General features: G+C 44.7%; 2 protein-coding genes across 4 annotated transcripts in view; one reads left to right on the top strand and one right to left on the bottom strand.

Moving 5' to 3' along the window:
- The window catches only part of SRRD (SRR1 domain containing), a 16,152-nt gene extending 5,110 nt beyond the window's left edge, over positions 1–11,042 (bottom strand). Inside the window, exons 1-2 of the mRNA XM_045042017.1 lie at positions 10,860–11,042; positions 44–84 (exon numbers count right to left, since the gene is read on the bottom strand). Of these exons, the coding sequence (XP_044897952.1) occupies positions 44–84; positions 10,860–11,023 (205 nt within the window). The 5' untranslated portion in view covers positions 11,024–11,042. The remainder of the gene's footprint in view (positions 1–43; positions 85–10,859) is intronic.
- HPS4 (HPS4 biogenesis of lysosomal organelles complex 3 subunit 2) overlaps positions 11,016–19,215 on the top strand; it is a 27,609-nt gene continuing 19,409 nt past the window's right edge. For all 3 annotated transcript variants that reach the window (XM_003994757.6, XM_019814859.3, XM_019814858.3), the window contains exons 1-4: positions 11,016–11,145; positions 12,610–13,111; positions 14,801–14,891; positions 16,881–17,024. In XM_003994757.6, coding sequence (XP_003994806.4) covers positions 13,071–13,111; positions 14,801–14,891; positions 16,881–17,024 — 276 coding nt within the window. In that variant the 5' untranslated portion in view covers positions 11,016–11,145; positions 12,610–13,070. The remainder of the gene's footprint in view (positions 11,146–12,609; positions 13,112–14,800; positions 14,892–16,880; positions 17,025–19,215) is intronic.

The raw sequence follows: 19,215 nt of genomic DNA on the forward strand, positions 1-19,215 counted from the left end.
CTCCCACACCTACCACCCCCAGCCTTCGCCAGGCGGTACCCACCTAGGGCCAGACTCCAGAAATCAGAGAGAAGCAGGTCCTCCCTGTTAAGAAAAAAAAGGCATGGTCATCTCCCAACCTTCTCCAGGCCGCCCCCACCAGTGGCCCTCCTCCTGACCATGAGCTGGATGCGGGGATTCACAGTGTGCATGTCCAGAGCCAGACCAGCACTGCCGGCACTCCGAGAGGGCAGAAGGGTGGCTGGAGGACGACCCAATTCCCAGGGACTGGTCTGGGTCAGTCCACACCACCGCCTGGCACAGATGCAGAGCTCCATAAATAGTTGCTAGCTGCCCAGGTTTAAGCTCTCTGAGTTTCAGTTTCCTCACCCCTATGATGGGGAAAAGAATCATACCTATCAAGCAGGATTATGAAAGGGATCAAATGAGTCAACACACAGCACTGTGCCTTGCATGCAGCAGGTACTCAATAAACAGTCTTTGCCTTATCACAACTAATTCCAAGGTGGAAGTAAAAGGAGAGACAAAAACAGTGTCTAGGCTTTCTTTATTCAGGTCAACCAGCTTATGCAAAACCAGAGCAAAACACTGTCAACAGTGATTTAAAACAAACTGATGAATTTGTCCAATCAAAAGATATACAATGACTGAAAACACCAACCCATCCATGTGATGCCCACAAAAGACGCACTTTGGACAGAAGGACAACACAGACCGAAAGTGAGGAGACAGAAAAGATGTTCTGTGCGAGTGGAAACCAGAAGAGAGCTGGGAGAGCTATACTTATATCAGACAAAATAGAATTTAACCTAGAGGCAGACCAACATTTTTGGGATGCCGCAAAAATGGTTCTAAGTGGTAAGTTTATAGCAATACAGGCCTACCTCAAGAAGCTAGAAAAGTCTGAAATAAATAACCAAATGTTACACCTCACAAACTAGAAAAAGAACAAAGCCCAAAGTTAGTAGAAAGGAAATAACAAAGACCAGAACAAAAATAAATGAAATAGATTCCAAAAAAAGATAGGAAAAAAGATCAACAAAAGAGCAGATTTTTTGAACGAGTAACAAAATCGACGACACACCAAGAACAAAAGAGAGAGAGGGGGGACTCAAAATCAGAAATGATAGAGGAGATATTACAACCACAAAAAACCAAAAGATCAAAGGGACTACTGTGAAAATACACAGCAACAATTTGGACAACCCAAAAGAATCGGCAATTTCAAACTTCCAAAAAGACAAAAGGCCAGAACTAGACGGCTTTAATGGTGAATTCTACCGTTCAGAGAATGAATACTGATCCTTCCCAAGCTTCCCCCTAACCAAAATAAAAAACAAAAACAAAAAACCCAAAAAAACAGAAGAGGGAATGCTTCCAAACTCATTTCTGGGGCCAGCATTACCCTGATGCCAAAACCAGACAAGGACACTACAAAAAAATTACAGGCCACTGTCTTTGATAAATTTGGATGCAAAAATGCTCAACAAAATACTAGCAAACAAAATTCACCCACATGCTAAAGGAATCATACACTATGATCAAGCGGGATTTACTCCAGGGATGCAGGGATAGTTCACACATGCAAATTAATGAACATGATACATCACATTAACAAAATGAAGAATAAAAATCATATGATCATGTTGAGAAATGCAGGGAAAGAATCTGACAAAATTTAATATCCATTTATGATGGATATTTCCCAACAAAGTGGGTATAGAGGGAACATACCTCAACATAATAAAGGCCACATGTGACAAGCCCAACGTAACATCACATTCAATGGCGAGAAGTTTCAGCTGTTATTATTTTTTCTAATATCAGGAATAAGATAAAGATACCCACTTTTGCTACTTCTATTCAACATAGAATTAGAATCCCAGCCAGAGCAATTACCAAGAAAAACAAATAAAAGGCATCAAAACAAGAAAGGAAAGAAGTAAAACTCGCTATTTGCAGATGACATGTGGAAAACCTTAAAGACTCCCCCCCAAAACCTGTTCAAACTAATAAATGGATTCAGTAAAGTTGCAGGATACAATATCAATACACAAAAGTCTGTTCCACTTCTATACACTAATAATTAACTATCAGAAAAAGAAATTTAGAAGGTGATCCCATTTGAAATTGCATCAAAAAGAATAAAACACCGAGGAATAAACTTAACCAAGGAGGTGAAAGCCTATATACTGAAAACTATAAGACATTAAGGAAAGAAATCGAAAACACAGGTAAATGGAAAGATGTTCTGTGCTCATGCATTGGAAGAACAGTGTTAAAATGTCTATACTACCCAAAGCCACCTACAGACACAACGCAATTCCTATCAAAATTCTAATCGCAGTTTTCACAGAAATAGAAAAAAGGATCCCCAAATTGGTATGGAGTCATGAAAGACTGAATAGCCAGAGCCATCTTGAGAAAGGAAAACAAAGCTAAAGGCATCACACTTCCTGATTTCAGGTTTCTACTACAAAGTTACAGTAATCAAAACAATATAGTATTGGCATTAAAACAGACACACAGATCAATGGAACAGAAGAGAAAGCCCAGAAATAAACCCAAATATATAGGGTCAAACACTTTATGACAAAGGAGCCAAGAATATACAAGAGGGAGAGAACAGCCTCTTTAATAAATGGTGTTGGGAAAACTGGACAGCCACATGCAAAGAATGAAACCACTATTTTACAACGTACACAAAAATTAACCCAAAATGGATTAAAGACTTGAATGTAAGACTAGGAACCATAAACTCCTCATAGAAAACAGAGGGGAAAAGCTGCTTGACATAGGTCTTGGTAGTGATTTTCAAAATTTGATTACCAAAAGTAAAAACAAAAGCAAAAATAAACATGTGGGACTACATCCAACCAGAAAGCTTCTGCACAGCAAAGAAAACCATCAACAAAATAAAAAGGCAACCCACTGTATGGGAAAACGTTTGCAAATCATGTATCTGATAAGGGATTAATACCCAAAATATGAAGAACTCCTACAACTCAGTAACAAGAAAACCCAAGCAATCTAATTAAGAAATGGGTAGATCCAAATAGACATTTTTCCACAGAAGACATATAGATGGTCAACGAGTACATGAAAAGATGCTCAACATCATGAATCACAAGGGAAGTGCCAATCGAAACCACAATGAGATACCACACCACATCTGTTAGGATGGCTATTTTCAAAAAAAACAAGAAAGAACAAGTGTTGGCAAAGATGGAGAGAAAAGGAAAACCCTTATTCGCTGTTGGTGGGAATGTAAATTGGTGCAGCCAACCATGGAAAAGTGTAGGGAAGTTCCTCATAAAAATTAAAAATAGGGGCACCTGCGTGGCTCAGTTTAGCGTCCAACTTTGGCTCTGGTCATGATCTCACAGTTCACGAGTTCGAGCCCCACATCGGGCTCTGCGCTGACAGCTCAGAGCCTGGAGCCTGCTTCGGATTCTGTGTCTCCCTCTCTCTCTGCCCCTCCCCTGCTCACGCTCTATCTGTCTCTCTCTCTCAAAAACAGATAAACATTAAAAAATAAAATAAAGATAGAACTACCATATGATCCAGCAATTCCCCTTCTATTTATCTGAAGAAAATGAAAACACTAACTGGAAAAGGTACATGCACCCCTATGTTCACTGAAGCCTTATTTATGAATGAAAATATAGACACAGCCTAAGTGTCCACCAATGGATGAATGGACAAAAAAAAAAAAAAAAAAAAAAAAGAAACTATGGTGTATATACACAATGGAATACTACTCAGCCATAATAAAGAATGAAATCTTTCCATCTGCAATATGGATGGACCTTGAGGTCATTGTGCTTAGTAAAACAGACCAAACAGAAAAAGAGAAATATTCTAAATAACTTTCATGTGGAATCTTAAAAAACAAAAACAAAACACCGAAACAAAACAAAAAACAGAACCAAAAAACCAAGCTCACAGATACCGAGGTCGGATGAGTGGTTGCCAGAGGTAGGGGTTGGAGGTGGGAGAAATGCCTAAAGGGGTCAAAAGGAAAACAAGTCCAATTATGGCATCTTCTTCCTTTTGTTTTTTCTTTTTTTTTTTTTAATTAAGTAAACTCTACCCTGCAACCTGGGGCTCGAACTCAGGACCCGAGATCAGGAGCTGCATGCTCCACTGACTGGACCCACTGGGTGCCCCCAATTATAGCATCTTTTGATGCTCAATTTTTTGTGAAAGGTTCAAATAATTTAATCTAAGGGGGCACCTGGGTGGCTCAGTTGGTTGAGCGTCTGGTTCGCTTTCCGCTCAGGTCATGATCTCATGGTTCATGGGACTGAGCCCCCTGTGCTGGGCTCTGTGCTGAACGTGGAGCCTGCTCGGGATTCTCTCTCCCCCTCTCTCTCTGCCCTCCCCCCCCCACTTGTGCATGCTTGCTCTCTCTCTCTCTCTCTCTCTCAAAAAAAATAAACGTTAGAAAAATTAAAAAAAAAATCTTCTCCTGAACATCTGGTTGTTGCATAATCATCATGAGCATTGTCACTTTTCGTATCTGGACAGCATCTCACAGTTCACGAAGCTCTTTTATACACACTCTCTTATTTGAGCCTGGGAGAAGAATTTGTTGTTTCTATTTTACAGAGAAAAAAACAGACTGAGAGAAGGGGTGTGCTTTGTTCCAGGTTGCACAGCTAACAAACCATCTTCTGATTCTCAGTCCAATGAAGGAGGGAAAAGAAAAATCCAAACATTGTAATTCGAGCCAAAGAAGAACATTATGTGATAAAGGAATCGATCTAACAAGAGGATGCAACATTTGTAAATATTTACGCACCCAATTTTAGGAGTAACTAGATATGTAGAGCAAATATGAGCAGACCTAAAAGGAGAAATCGACAGCAGTACAAGAATAGTAGGGGATTTTAACACCTCACTTACATCATTGGATAGACCATCCAGACAGAAGATCAGTAAGGAAACATCAGCCTCAGACAACAAGTTAGACCAGATGGACTTAACAGGTATATTTAGAGCTCTCCATCCAAAAGCAGTACGTGGAACACATTCCTCTCAAGTGCACATGGAACATTCTCCAAGACAGGTCACGTGCCAGGCCACAAGACAAGCCTTAATAAACTTGAGACTGGAACTTTCTAAAATGATCACTGAAATCATATCCAGCATCTTTTCTGACCCCAGTGGTATGGAACTAGAAATCAATTCTAAGAAGAAAACTGGAAACTCACAAACACGGAGCTTGCTGAGCAACCAATGGGTCAATGAGCAGATCAAAAGAGAAACCGAAAAATACCTCACGACAAATGAAAGTGGAATACAACTTAGCAAAATTTATAGAATGCAGCAAAAGTGGTTCTCAGAGTGGCACACCTGGCTGGCTCACAGTGGAGGGCGTGACTCTTGATCTCATGTGGTAGTGAGTTCGAGCCCCACACTGGGTGTAGAGCTTACTTAAAAAAAAAAAAAAGTAGTTCTAAGAAGGAAGTTTATAGTGAAACAGGCCGATCTCAAGAAACAAGTAAGGTCCTGATAAGCAATCTACCTTTACACCTCAAGGAACTAGAAAAAGAACAAAGGAAGCCTAAAGTTAGCAGAAGGGAGGAAATAAGATTGGAATGGAAATAAGTGAAAATACAGACTAAAAAGACAATAGAAAGATCAACAAAAGAGCTGACAAACTTGTAGCTAGACTAAGGTTAAAAAAAAACAAAAAACAACGGAGGCCTTAAACAAATATAATCAGAAAAGAAACAGATATTACTGCCAATACTATATACACAGGATCATAAGAAACTACTATGATCAGTTTCACCCCAAATAGTTGGGCAATCAAGAAGGGTAAATTCCCAGAAACATACAACCTTCCAAGACTGAATCACAAGGACAGAAATTCTGAACAGACCAATCACCAGTATGCAGACTAAACGAGTAATCAAAAACCTCCCAACAAACAAAAGTTCAGGACCAGATGGCTTCACTGGTGAATTCTACCAAATCTTCCAAGAAGAATGAATACCAATCCTTCTCAAACTTTTCCAGGAAAAACAAGAGGAAGGAATGCTTCCCAACTCATTTTATGAGGCCAGCACTGCCCTTGTCCAAACCAGCCAAGATGCCAATATCTGTCACGAACATAGATGGAAAAGTCCTCAACAAAATATCAGCAAACTTAACCCAATACAGTAAGAGGACCATATGCTATGATCAAGTGGGATTTATTCCAGGGATGAATCAAAATAATATACCACATTAACAAAATTAAGGAGAAAAAGCATATGACCTCTCAACAGACACAGAAAAAATATGTGACAAAATTCAACATCCATTTTGATAAAAGCTCTCAACAAAGCAGGTACGGAGAGAACGTAACTCAACATAAGAAAAGCCATATATGACAAGCCACATCATACTCGATGGTGAATGCTGAAAGCTGAAAGCTTTTCCTCTATGACCAGCAACAAGACAAGGATACCTACTCTTGCCACTTTTATTCAACATACAATTGGCCCTTGAACAACGCAGGGGTTAGGGGTGCCAAACCCCTGTGCAGTCAAAAATCTGAGTATAACTTCTGACTCCCCCAAGATGTAACTACTAATAGCCTACCGTTGCCTGGAAGTCTTACCAATAACATAAAAAAGTCAATGAACACTACTTTGTATGTTAGATGTATTAAATACTGAATTCATACAACAAAGTAAGCTAGAAAAAAAAATGTTATTAGGAAAATCCTAAAGGAAAATACATTTACAGCAGTGTATTTATTGAAAAAAAAATTCACGTATTAAGTGGACCACACAGTTCAAACCCATGTTGGCCAAGGGTCAACTGCAGTATTGGAAGTCCTTGCCAGAGCAATTACACAAGAAAAATAAATAAATAAAAGGCATCCAGATTGGAAAGGAAGAACTAAAACGGCCACTATTTTCAGATGACATGGTATTTTATAAAGAAAACCCTAAAGACGACACCAAAAACTACTAGAATAACAAATTCAGTATAAGTTGCAGGATAAAAAATACACAAAAATCTGTTGCATTCTGATACACTAATAATGAACTATCAGAAAAATAAATTTAAAAAACAATCACATTTTGGGGTGCCTGGGTGGCTCAGTCAGTTAGGCATCCAACTCGACTTTGGCTCCGGTCATGATTCACAGTTCGTGGAACTGAGCCCTGTGTTGGGCTCTGCACTGATGGCGTGGGAGCTGTGCTTGGGACTCTCTCCCTCTCTCTCTGTCCCTCCCCCGCTTGTGCGTGCATGTGTGTGTGTGCGCGCGCGCGCGCACACACACACACACACTCTCAAAATAAACTTAAAAAACAAAACAACAATCACATTTACAATTGCATAAAAAAAATACTTAGAGATAAATTTAACCAAGGAGGTGAAAGACCTGTATACAGAAAACTATAAGCCGTTAAGGAAAAAAAAATTGAAGACAACACAAATAAATGGAAAGACATTCGTGCTCAGGGGTTAGAAGAACAGTGTTAAAATGTCTACACTACCCAAACCATCTACACATTCAATACAATTCCTATCAAAATTCCTATCACATTTTTCACGTAAGACAATCTTTAAAATTTGGAGTCACAAAAGGCTCTGAACAGCAAAGCAATCTTGATAAAGAACAAAGCTGGAGGCATCATGCTCCCTGGTTTCAAACTCTATTACAAAGCTATAATGATTATTGGCATCCTGGCATAAAAACAAACACACAGATCAACTGAACAGAAGAGAGAGCCCAGAAATAAACCCACACATATATGGTCCAGTACCTTATGACAAAGGAGCCAAGAATATCCTAGGGGGAAAGGACAATTTCTTTAATAAATGGTGTTGGGAAAACTGGACAGCCACATGCAAAAGAATGAAAGTGCGCCACTATCTTATAACATACACAAAAATGAACTCAAAATGGATTAAAGACGTGAATGGAAGACCTGGAACCATAAAACTCGTAGCAGAAAACATAAGCGACAAGCTGCTTGACCTAGGTCCTGGCTTTGGATCTGACTCCAAAAGCAAAGGCAACAAAAGCAACAATAAAATAAGCAAAACTACACCGAACTAAACAGCCTCTGCCCAGCAAAGAAAACCACCACCACCAACAATAAAAAAAAAAAACAGGCAACCTACTGCATGGGAGCAAAGATTTGCACATCACATACCTGATAAAAGGTTAATACCTAAGATATATAAAGAACACATACAACTGAATAACAAAACAACCAAACAATGTGGTTAAAAAATGGAATTATCCAAATAGATATTTATCCAGAGAAGACATACCGAGAGCCAACAGGTACGTGAAAAGATGGTCAATATCAGTAACCATCAGGAAAGTACAAATCAAAACAGTGAGATCTCACCTCACACCAGTTTAGAAGGGCTCGTATCAAAAAGACGAGAAATAACAAACTTTGGCAAGAGTGTGGAGAAAATGGAACCCTGACGCACTGTTGGCAGGAACATAAGTTGGTAGAGCCACTATGGGAAACAGTATGGAGGTTATTCAAAAAATTAAAAATAGAACTACTCTATGACCCAGCAGTTTCTCTTCTGGCTATTTATCAACAAAACAAAACAAAACCAAAAACACCTATTTGAAAAGATATGTGAACCCCCATATTCATTGCAGCTTTACAATAGCTAAGTATGAAAACAGCCTATGTGTCCAGGGAGGGATGATTCGAGAAAAAAGATGTGGTGTATCTATATAAAATGAAATACTATTCACCCATAATAATGAAATCTTTCCATTTGCAAAAACAGGGATGGACCCTGAGGGCCTTATGTTTAGCGAAATAAGTCAGACAAATACTAGATGACATCACTTAAAAAAAATTTTTTTTTTTAGCATTTATTTATTTTTGAGAGACAGAGAGAGAAGGAGACACAGGATCCGAAGCAGGCTCCAGGCTCGGAGCTGGCAGCACAGAGCCCAATGCAGGACTCGAATGCACAAACCGCGAGATCACGATCTGAGCCAAAGTCGGACGCTCAACCGAATGAGCCACCCAGGCGCCCCTATATGACATCACTTTTATACGGAATCTAAAAAACAAAAATACTGAGCTCCTAGATAGAGAACAGATTGGTGGTTGTGGAGGGGAGGATGGGTGTGAAATGGATAAAGGGGGTCAAAAGGTACAAACTTATAGGTATAAAATAAGTTATGGGAATGTAATATACAGCATGGCGCCTATAGGTAATAACACTTGCAAGCTGCTAAGAGAGTAGATCTTAAAAGTTCTCATAAGAAAAAAAAAATTTGGGGGGGGCGCCTGGGTGGCTCAGGCGGTTAAGTGTCCAACTTCGGCTCAGGTCATGATCTCGCGGTTCGTGAGTTTGAGCCCCGCTTCGGGCTCTGTGCCGACAGCTCAGAGCCTGGAGCCTGCTTTGGATTCTGTATCTTGCTCTCTCTCTGCCTCTCCCCTACTTGTGCTCTGTCTCTCTCTGTCTCAAAAATAAATACTAAAAAAAAAAGAAAAAAGAAAAAAAATTTTAAACAAAATTGGATTTGAACAGACAAGCCACACACCAGCGTTTACCACACAGAATTGAAAACATCTGCCCGAGGCTGCCCTCATGTTCATCACAGAGGGTACAGGAGAGCTCTAATGTACTGGGAGTGCTTTGGAAACTGGTGAGTTTGCGCACAGAACAGCATGTAAAGTGCTGGGCTCCTCTCTACTCAGAGCAGTGGGGTCTGCACCACATTTATGGGTACAAGAAGAAGCAAGGAGCTCCCAGGAAGGGAGGGGGGGATACTGGAGAAGTTGAGGAAGAATAACAATGCAAGGTGTAGGGAAAGTGCGTTAAGGGTTTTCCAAATCCCTGGGCACACTCCTTCTCAGAGACGTCTTCCAAGATCCTAGAAAAAGTCGCTGCTGTTTGTTTACTCAGGCTCAATCAACTGGTCAGCCAACTCCTTTCTATTCAGTGGTAACCTCAGAGTCATCAACTGTCTCTTGACCTTAATTCTGGGGGAGAAGAGCATATAAAATTAGTCTAATTTCCCCCAGTTGTTGATCTGAAGCACTAACAAAAGCTGTTATTTACTGGGCCCTTAAAGGAGTGCAAATAAATAATGGCAACAAAAATAAGTAACAAAAATAGGTAACATTTATCAAAGTGCTTCCTCTGTTAGGTACTGTTCTAAACTGCAAGGTGCAGAGCAAAGCATGGAGGGATGAGGGTCTGGGCTAAGCCCGAATAATGGAGAACTTTGAAGCACAGGTGTTGGAGCTGCAAAGCTATGGGTTTGAAATCTGGTTCCATACATTACCGGTGTCTCTAAGACTCTGAGCCCTGACAGGATCCTAGCTGTCTGAGATGTTCAAATTGATAAAGATGTACTAAGTAGAATGCATAAGCCAGTGGCAGGCACACAGCAGCTCCTCAATTAACTAATGATGATCACCGTGAAGATGTCAATCACGTTCGTGTTGCTTCCCCGGCGTCAGCAATAACAATAACCAACACTCGTATGATATTAACACCAAACACTGTTTCTGCACTTACCCAGCTCCAGGCACCGTGGTTTACACTTACATACATTTACTAACTCACTGAATCCTCAAAACAAGCCTATACGGGTACTATTTTCAGGGCCATCTCTCAGATGAGAAAACTGAGGCAGAGATTATGGAACTTGCCGAAGGTCGCGCAGCTGGAAGTGCAACAAGAGGAATGACGACCTTTACTCCGATTCAGTCTGTAATAAGCTCCCCACCTCCGTAAAATCCTCACAATAACCCTAAGGGTTTGCAGATATGCCCACTTTACAGGTGGCGAGACGGAGGCTCGGAGCGGTCCTCCCAAGGATGAAGACTCGGTCCCAGGGCCAACTCCGCACTCACCGGGCCTCCCGGATGCGACGAAGCACGACTCGGCCGTCCGTCTCTGGTTCGGCCTCCAGGCCCCCCGCCGCCGCCTCCCTCCCTCGCGGACGCCGCGCCGCCGAGCGCCTTTTCCTGCGCGGGGCCGCAGCCTGCCAGGGCTCCAACGCCGCCGCCGCCGCCATGGCCCTCTGACGTCAGCGGCGCGCCGCCTGACGTCATCACCGCGCGCCAGCTCTCCGGGAATCGTAGGGGGCGGCAGGCGCTGGCGGCGCGTGATCCTCGGGCCTGTCCGCCGCGCGAGTAGGTACGGGGCGGGAGTCGCTGGCGCCCCGCTGCTGCCCACCCTGCGGGGCCCGAGCCCTGAAACCCCGGGCTGCCCGGCTATGCCGGCGGGTGGGCGATGCAGGGACACCGAGGGGCGGGACCCCGGCCGAGAGCGCCTCTTGGCGGCCTCTCCGCGCGGCAATCGGCCCCGCTTGACCTCCCCCCTCGCCTTTGCCCACCAATTCCCGGCCCCCTGGAGCTGAGGCCAGACACCGCTCAGTGCCCTTAACCCGTTCCTGATCGCAGTCGTTAGCGCCCCTTTTCCTGGCCCGCTGACTCACTGAGGCCACTTCCAACACCACACCTTCCTGCCTCCACTTCTTGGCTCCTCCGGGTCGTTACTGCAACTTCCCAGGCTGCTGGAGCCTTCTCTGGTCGCACCCCAACACCTGCCCTACCTCGGGGACATTACCGGCCTCCCCTGGACCTTTTAGAGATAGGAGGGTGGACCTTGGCAGCGTGGGGCTCGGTCCTAGGGGAACGAGGGATGGGGGTGTCAGGCTGCTGTCCTGGATTCCAAGAGCTGACATGCCCCAGATAATGCTTCAGAGAACACCATGAGTATGGCCTGTGGAGGCCTACCTCAAGATGCCTAAAGCTGAGGAAAGATAAGAGATTTCACAGGCCTCAGAGAGTCAGTGGGGTCCTCTCTAGGTACTTCTAAGAAAAAAGCCTTAGGAAAACTACAGTATTCTCAGGAGGATGACAGATGGTGAGCAAGCAGTTGAAACCCTGTGGCTGAGACATCCAGCTTGGACAAAGTGACAATAGAAATAGAGTTCTGAAGGGACCACTCTAATTCTTGAGGAAGAATTAGAGACCCTGTTTTGTTTTCCTGGTGTGTTATCCAGACCGGCGTTGGGAGGTTCCTGGGAGGCCAGTTTTAGTTTGGTGGCAGGATAAAGTTAACACTATGAGCTGCCTGTGTCTCTGGAGGGAGTAGGCCAGGGACCAGCTAATTTTTGACAGTACGAGAGAGAAGCCTCAGGGTAAATGATACTGGGGTCCCTTCTGATTCTGAAATTCCATGGTGCTCTGTTGCCTGTTCTCTTGGAGTTTGAGAGCCACTTGTTAAACTCTTTTTTGTTTTGAAAAACTTGCCCAGCTCTGGATTTAACGTTCAGATTACTTTTGAGCTGTCAAGGTGACAGTTCCTTAATTTGAGTTCCGTGATTACTGCAACAACCACCTTATTTGTATAGCTGTCCCTGGCATACAGAGCTATTTCACACTACTTGTGTAGTTTTGTCTTCTGTGTGGCAGAACTGTTCAAAAAAAACTGAAGAACTTACTCTAAAGTCCTGCCCCACTCTCTTTTTTTGTTCTGAAACACAATTTTCAACTTTCTAGAAGACTCTTTGAAGTATACCGTTTGCCTAACCCTGCTGGGTCACATGCTGTCTCATGGGTTTCTGAAATAATCTATTCCTTGTGTTTATTTTAGGACCAAGGCACTGATGTTTGAACCGGCAGCTTCACAATGTTTAAAAGAATCTTCCAAATGGCTTTGAATCAGACAAACTAGAAAATCGCTTCGGAACACCGCCTTCAGCATGCATCTCCCCCCTTGGGCTTTCCTGGCCAGGAGCTTTTTGAAGAGTCCATTCTGCAGGGAGCCAGAATGCTGATCCTCATGGAACCAGCTTAGTGGATTTGACTTTTCTGGTAGATTTCTCTCGCTTTATTAGATTCTCTCCCAGAGTTCTAAGAGGCATGGAGGTATTCATGGCACCGAAGAGCCTGCGAGGAAGGAAGTAGCACTTTCATGCTGCGTGAAAACCAAGCAGGTGACAGTTGTGGCTGAAAACACTTAAATCTCTCACGTCTGGATTTACTGCTGGGGCGCAAAAAGCAATACTGGACAAGAAAACCCAAATAAGTAGAATGAGGGCCACTGGCAAGTAAATGGCCACTTCTACCTTGACGGAGCCGACGTCAGCCTCCTGGTGAGTAGCAAGGCCTGTGTGGTTTGCCTCCTGCCCAGCTGCTGGACCGATGCCTTGGATGAACTGAAAATCCCCAGCCAGACCGTCTTGCTTTCACTAAGGGGGGGGTGGGGGGGGCGGAAAGAAGGCATTTTTCTCAGAACGGCCCAGTCAGGCATGTGAGCCGATGGTCTCTCTCCAGAGCTCAAACCTTGCAGTATTCGAGCGAGTCGAGCATTACTGGTTGACTGCAGAAAAGCCGGCCACGGCCGGGTCACGCAGTCAGCTTCGATGAGACCGTGGGCATTGTAATCTTCATTTGTAAGAGACAAGAAACGGTTACAGTGCAGAATTACACCATAAGAAGAGGTCTGGCCCGTCTGCCTCTTGAAGGCTATTACACAACGTCTGCTTGAAACTCCGTTCCCTTCTCAGCCCCACACGGGTTAAGCCTCTCTCCCAATTTGGCTCAGCAAACGTTTCATTGAACAATGCAAACAAATGGGCTGGTTTAACTAGGAGCAGGATTCAGTGACCAGTTATGTGTGTGGAAGGCACAAAGAGGGAGCCATCCATTATGACCCCCAGGGTGTCTTTTGCATGCCAGAAAGCGTGAGGGTGCTTTTGCCCCGACGACGTAAGGAGAGGGTCAGTGGGGCCCGGCAGTGGGATTTCTGAATTGGGTTTGACACGTTCTTGAGGCTTTTTGATCTGGGCTTGCCCTGCAGGTGGTTCCACATCTGGTTCTACAACTCAGGAAAGCAGACTGCGGCTGGAAACAAGAGTTAGCCTTGTCATCAGGAAGAGAAGCTGGGAGCCAGGGAGGGTGGTAGGGGGAGGGTGTAGATCCAGGGAGAAGAGCGCAGGTGTCAAAAGAGTGGTCACAGTTCCTCCTGATGCTCTAGCCTGATGGGTGTGCTTTTGGAGAGGTAAAACCCAGGTTCAGCCTTTGGGGGGGTCTGCTTTGTGGTCTTAAAGAGGTAGTTATACTGCAGAGTAGACTAGAAGAGTCCTTACCAAAGAACAGAGGGTTCTGGAAGGAAATCAGAAGTTTGATGATGGGTCGTGTTGGAGTTAACACACTGTGAGGGCAGAGAGGGGTTTGGAGCTCCTCTGTCAGCTTTCATAAGCCCCATTTTTCCTGTTATAGACTCACTGTCCTGCGCTGAAATGAAATGTTTACAGTCTCTCTTTTAGCGCCATGGCCCCAGGGTTGGCAAAGGGGAGAGCACACTGTCGCCCTCGTTGTTTGTTAAATGAACGCGTGGATTTCTGGTCAAAGGGATATTTCCAGAGACTGTGGTGCCCAGCAGTTGCAGGGCATGTGGCTAAGACGTCCCCAGCTAATTTGGTTATCAGAGCCTCAAATGACAGTGTTCCAAACCACGTGGTGGTATGGTTAAGGGTCAGTGTCTCAAACAAGAGATGTCCCTGGGCGCTCTGTCTCTCCCCCAGATACACTTTGGTCCTTTGGGCCAGACGGTCTGACGACGGGATAGAGGCATATTTTTAGTTGGACTCGACAGCACTTTCGAAGTGGTTTGTTATCTATTTGTAGCCACTGGATGTTTTTCTTCTCTGGGGCCACCAGAAGGCTCTTCAAATCCTGAGTAATGAGCCCTTCTCGCGCTGGGGCATAGGAAGCTGTGTTTTAAAATGCCTCGATCGCTGGATGAAAGGAAACATGGCTCCATTCTGTTCTCTTGCCAGGTGGAATTATTTTTTCCTTTATGATGGTTCAAAGGTGAAGGAAGAAGGCGATCCGACGAGGGCTGGCATTTGTTATTTCTATCCTCCTCAGGTGAGCGCCACAGCACGTTATTGTTCGGTGGGGATGCGGCTGCCTCAGCGTGGTGGCTTTTCAGAAGCAGAGCATTTACATCGGGACAGTTTGTAAGCCAGGCATTCTTGACGTTCCCTTGACAGCTCCGTACTTCCGTCCTCTCTGGCTTTCTGCCACCGTCCTGATTTTCTTTTTGGTTTGTTTTTTTTAAAGTGTGTTTATTTATTTTGGGAGAGAGAGAAAGCGTGAGTGGCAGGAGGGCAGAGAGAAGAGACATCGAGAATCCCAAGCAGGACAGGCACAGAGCCGGACATGGGGCTTGAACTCAGGAACTACAGGATCGTGACCTGAGCCAAAGTTGGTGCTTAAACCAACCGAGCCACCCAGGCCATCCCACTGTCCTGATTTTCTGTCTGCCTCTCCTTGCTCCCAAGTTTTGATCAGCTCTTTTTTTTTTTTTTTAAGTTTATTTATTTTGAGAGAGAGAGAAAGAGAGCACAAGTGGGGGAGGGACAGAGAGAGGGAGAGAGAGAATCCCAAGCAGGCTCTGCACCCACAGTACACAGCCCAATGTGGGGCTGGAACTCAGGAATACTGAGAATCGTGAGATCATGATCTGAGCCAAAATCAAGAGTCAGACGCTTAACCAACTGAGTCACCCAGGCACCCCTTGATCGGCTCATCAAAAACACTTCCATGGGGCGCCAGGGTGGCTCAGTCGGTTAACTGCCTGACTCTTGGTTTCAGCTCATCACGATCTCACGGTTCGTGAGTTCGAGCCCTGCATCGGGCTCTGTGCTGACAGCGTGGAGCCTGCTTGGAATTCTCTCTCTCCCTCTCTCTCTGCCCCTCCCCCGCTCGCTCACTCTCAAAAAAATGAATAAGCTTAAAAAAATTAAAAACAACGCCAACAACCACAAAACAGTCTCATTCAAATGTATACAAAAGCAGAGAGGAGAGTGTCATGGACCCTCCTGTGCCCGTCACCAGTTAATTGGTCACAATAATCCCTTAATATCATGTGATACTATATTCAAATTTTGCCTTCCTGTTTTGATCTCTGCCCGATCACTTCCTCGTGGTGGATGTCACTTCAGGTCTTATTTCCCCTGTGTCTCCTTTACGCTCTTAGTAAGACGTAGAGCCTCGAGTAGATTCAAGCTCTTTTAGGCAGGACTTCTTCCTAGGTGGCGTGTACATTTTCTCTTGCGTCACACAGCATCTGGCTGTCCTGCAGTTTAGTTAACGCTCAGACGGCCTCTGCATTCGCTCATGTGATCGCGTTCCCGCTGGGGTAGTTGGGATTAGTCTAGGCTGCTCTGGCCACTCTGCAGGGGATCTGAATGGGGATGAACGGCTCCTGCTCCTACCTGTGCAAGTGCCCCGAGTCCTCGGAACAAAAATGAAGTTCTGCCCAGTCACCGTATGCACGCAGCCGGGATGTTCTGAGACAGCTCTGTTATCCCAGGCAGGGGTCAGCACACTTTGCCTGCAGAGGGCCAGAGAGTGAGTATTGAGGCTTTGCAGGCCATGTGAGCTCTACATCACACGTTCTTTGTTGTTGTCCTGACGGCCTTCAAATATCAAAACCATGCTTAGCTCCTGGGCCATCTGAAACCAGCCAGCCCCCCAGATCTGGCCTGCAGGCTGCAGTCTGCTGTTGCCCCAGCCTCTGCTCTAAGAAATGACACACGAGTGGGGCCGCCTGGGTGGCTCAGTCGGTTAAGCATCCGACTTCAGCTCAGGTCTTGATCTTGCGGTTCGCGAGTTCGAGTCCGGCATCGGGCTGTGTGCTGACAGCTCAGAACCTGGAGCCTGCTTCAGATTCTGTGTGTGTGTGTGTGTGTGTGTGTGTGTGTGTCTCTCTCTCTCTCTCTGCCCCTCCCCTGCTTGTACTCTCTTTCTCTCTCAAAAATAAGTAAAACGTTAAAAAAATTTTTTTTAAATGAATGATACACGAGTTCAGCGGTTTCACCTTCCCGTCTGGAATTTGCTGCTTTCCCACAGACTCTGCTTGACCAGCAGGAGTTGCTCTGTGGACAGATTGCGGGCGTGGTGCGCTGTATTTCTGACCTCTCCGCCTCAGCTCCCACCCTCGTTCGTCTGCGGAAACTGAAGTTCGCCGTAAAGGTTGACGGAGAGTACCTTTGGGTAAGTTTGCCAGACGGAACCCGTGCCGACTGGGTGGCCATCTGCCTTGGTGATGAGTGTTGTGCTGGTAGGGTGTAGAAGGTAGTGCTTTCCGTGGCTCTGGAGCCTGGGACCCCCTCCACACCCCCAGGTCCCTCATGCAGTACATCTGCGCTTCCTGTGTCACTCTCTGCAGGTGCCATCATAACTGAGCACTCTCCGGAACGTCTCTTTTTTATTTCTTTATTAGAGAGAGAGAGAGCACGGGCAGGGGAGAGGGGCAGAGGGAAAGAGAGAGAGAGAATCTTAAGCAGGCTCCGCGCTAAGCGTGAAGCCCGACGTTGGGCTCGATCCCACAACCCTGGGATCATGACCTGCGCCAAAATCAAGAGTCAGATACTCAACTGACTGAGCCACCCAGGCGCATACTAAACCTTTGAAGGAATCTTACAGTGAACAGTCCTGTGTATTTCCAAGGTTCCGCAGTTACCATTTCATTATATGTATTACTTATAATTTATTATAGTTGCTTTATCACATCTCTCCATCCATGCCTTCATCTTCTGGCAATCCAGTTTTTATTTTAATGCTTGCCAAAGTTGCACACACTGGTATACTCCTCCCCACCCCTAGGACCTCATTATGCATGACGTAAATTAGAGCTCAGTAGTGGTTTGTGTTGGTTTTTTGTTTTGTTTTGGGGTAAGATTTACATACCCCGAAACTCACAGATATTGAGCGCGCCACTTAATACATTTGGACAGATGACACCCTGCATGTCACGAATCCCCATCAAGGTGCAGAATGTTAGCGTCGCTCCGGGCAGCTCCCTTATGTCCAGCTAATTCTTACTTGTGCGTCCCAGCAACCATCGTTCTGATTTTTTCCCACCGCAGGTGAGCTGTGCCCGTTCTAGACTGTCAATAGGAGTGAAAGAGTACGTACAGCATTCCTGTCCGCAGGCTTCTGTCGTTCCTGTGACCTCGCTGGGCATCATCCACAGTTTGTTCTCTGTATCGGGGAACAGCATTGTCTGAATGTCCATTGTCTGAATATATCCCTCCACTCCCGCCCTTGCTTTTTTCTGGATACGTGAACCACCTCTATTAGGGACAGTCAAGAATAAGGCTGCTAGGAGCATTCCTATACGAGTCTTTTTGTGGACATAACTTTTCATTTCTCGTGGGTAAATATTTAGGCAGAGATTCGCTAGGTTACGGGCTATGTGTAGGTTGATTTTATAAGAAACTTCCAGGCCTTTTCCCAAAGCGGTTGTTCCATTTTACAGTCCTACCAACCGTGTGTGAGAATACCCGTTCGTGTACGTCCTTGTCAACCGTGCTGTCAGCCTGTTCGGTTTGAGCACTCTGCTGGGGGTGTACTGCTATCTCATTTTGGTTTGGGTTTCCGTTTCCCTAATGACCAATGCTGTGAAGGCTTTTTCGTGTGCTTAATGGCCACTGGTATGTCTCTCTTCAAGAAGTATCTGCCCAAAGTTTGTTTGCCCATTTTTTATTTTTACTTTTTTAAATTATTTTTCCTTGATGTTTATTTTCTGAAGAGAGAGAAAGAGAGCGCACATGTGCACACAAGCAGGGAGGGGCAGAGAGCGAGGGAGACAGAGGATCTCGAGCAGGTTCTGTGCCGACAGCAGAGAGCCCGATGCGGGGCTCGAACTCACAAACCGTGAGATCATGACCTGAGCCGAAGACAGAGGCTTAACTGACTGAGCCACCCAGGCGCCCGTTTGTCCATTTTTTAAACTGGGTTTTCTCTCTTTACAGAGTCCTAAGTCCTGTGAGTCTTTTATATATCCTGGATATCTGCTATTTGTCAGATACATATTTTAAAGATATTTTCTCCCCCTTTGTGGTGTGCCTGTCAATTTTTTTAATGATGTCTTTTGATGCGCAGAACATCGTAATTATTTTTAAAAGTTCACTTACTTATTTAATGTCTACACCCAACGTGGGGCTCAATCTCATAACCCAGAGATCAAGAGTCACACATGCTACAGACTGAGTCAGCCAGGCACCCCCAGGATGTCTCAGTTTTAATTTAATTTTAATTCCTAACATACCAGTTTTATTTTTTGTGGTTGGTGCCTTCTGTATCCTGTGTAAAACCACTACCTATCCTACTGGAGAAGCTGTCTTCCAATTTTTTTCTTCTGAGCTTTATAGTTTTAGCTTTGATTTTTTTTAAGTTTATT

The sequence above is a fragment of the Felis catus genome, chromosome D3 (genome assembly GCF_018350175.1).
Source record: "Felis catus isolate Fca126 chromosome D3, F.catus_Fca126_mat1.0, whole genome shotgun sequence".
In the NCBI taxonomy this organism is placed as follows: domain Eukaryota; kingdom Metazoa; phylum Chordata; class Mammalia; order Carnivora; family Felidae; genus Felis; species Felis catus.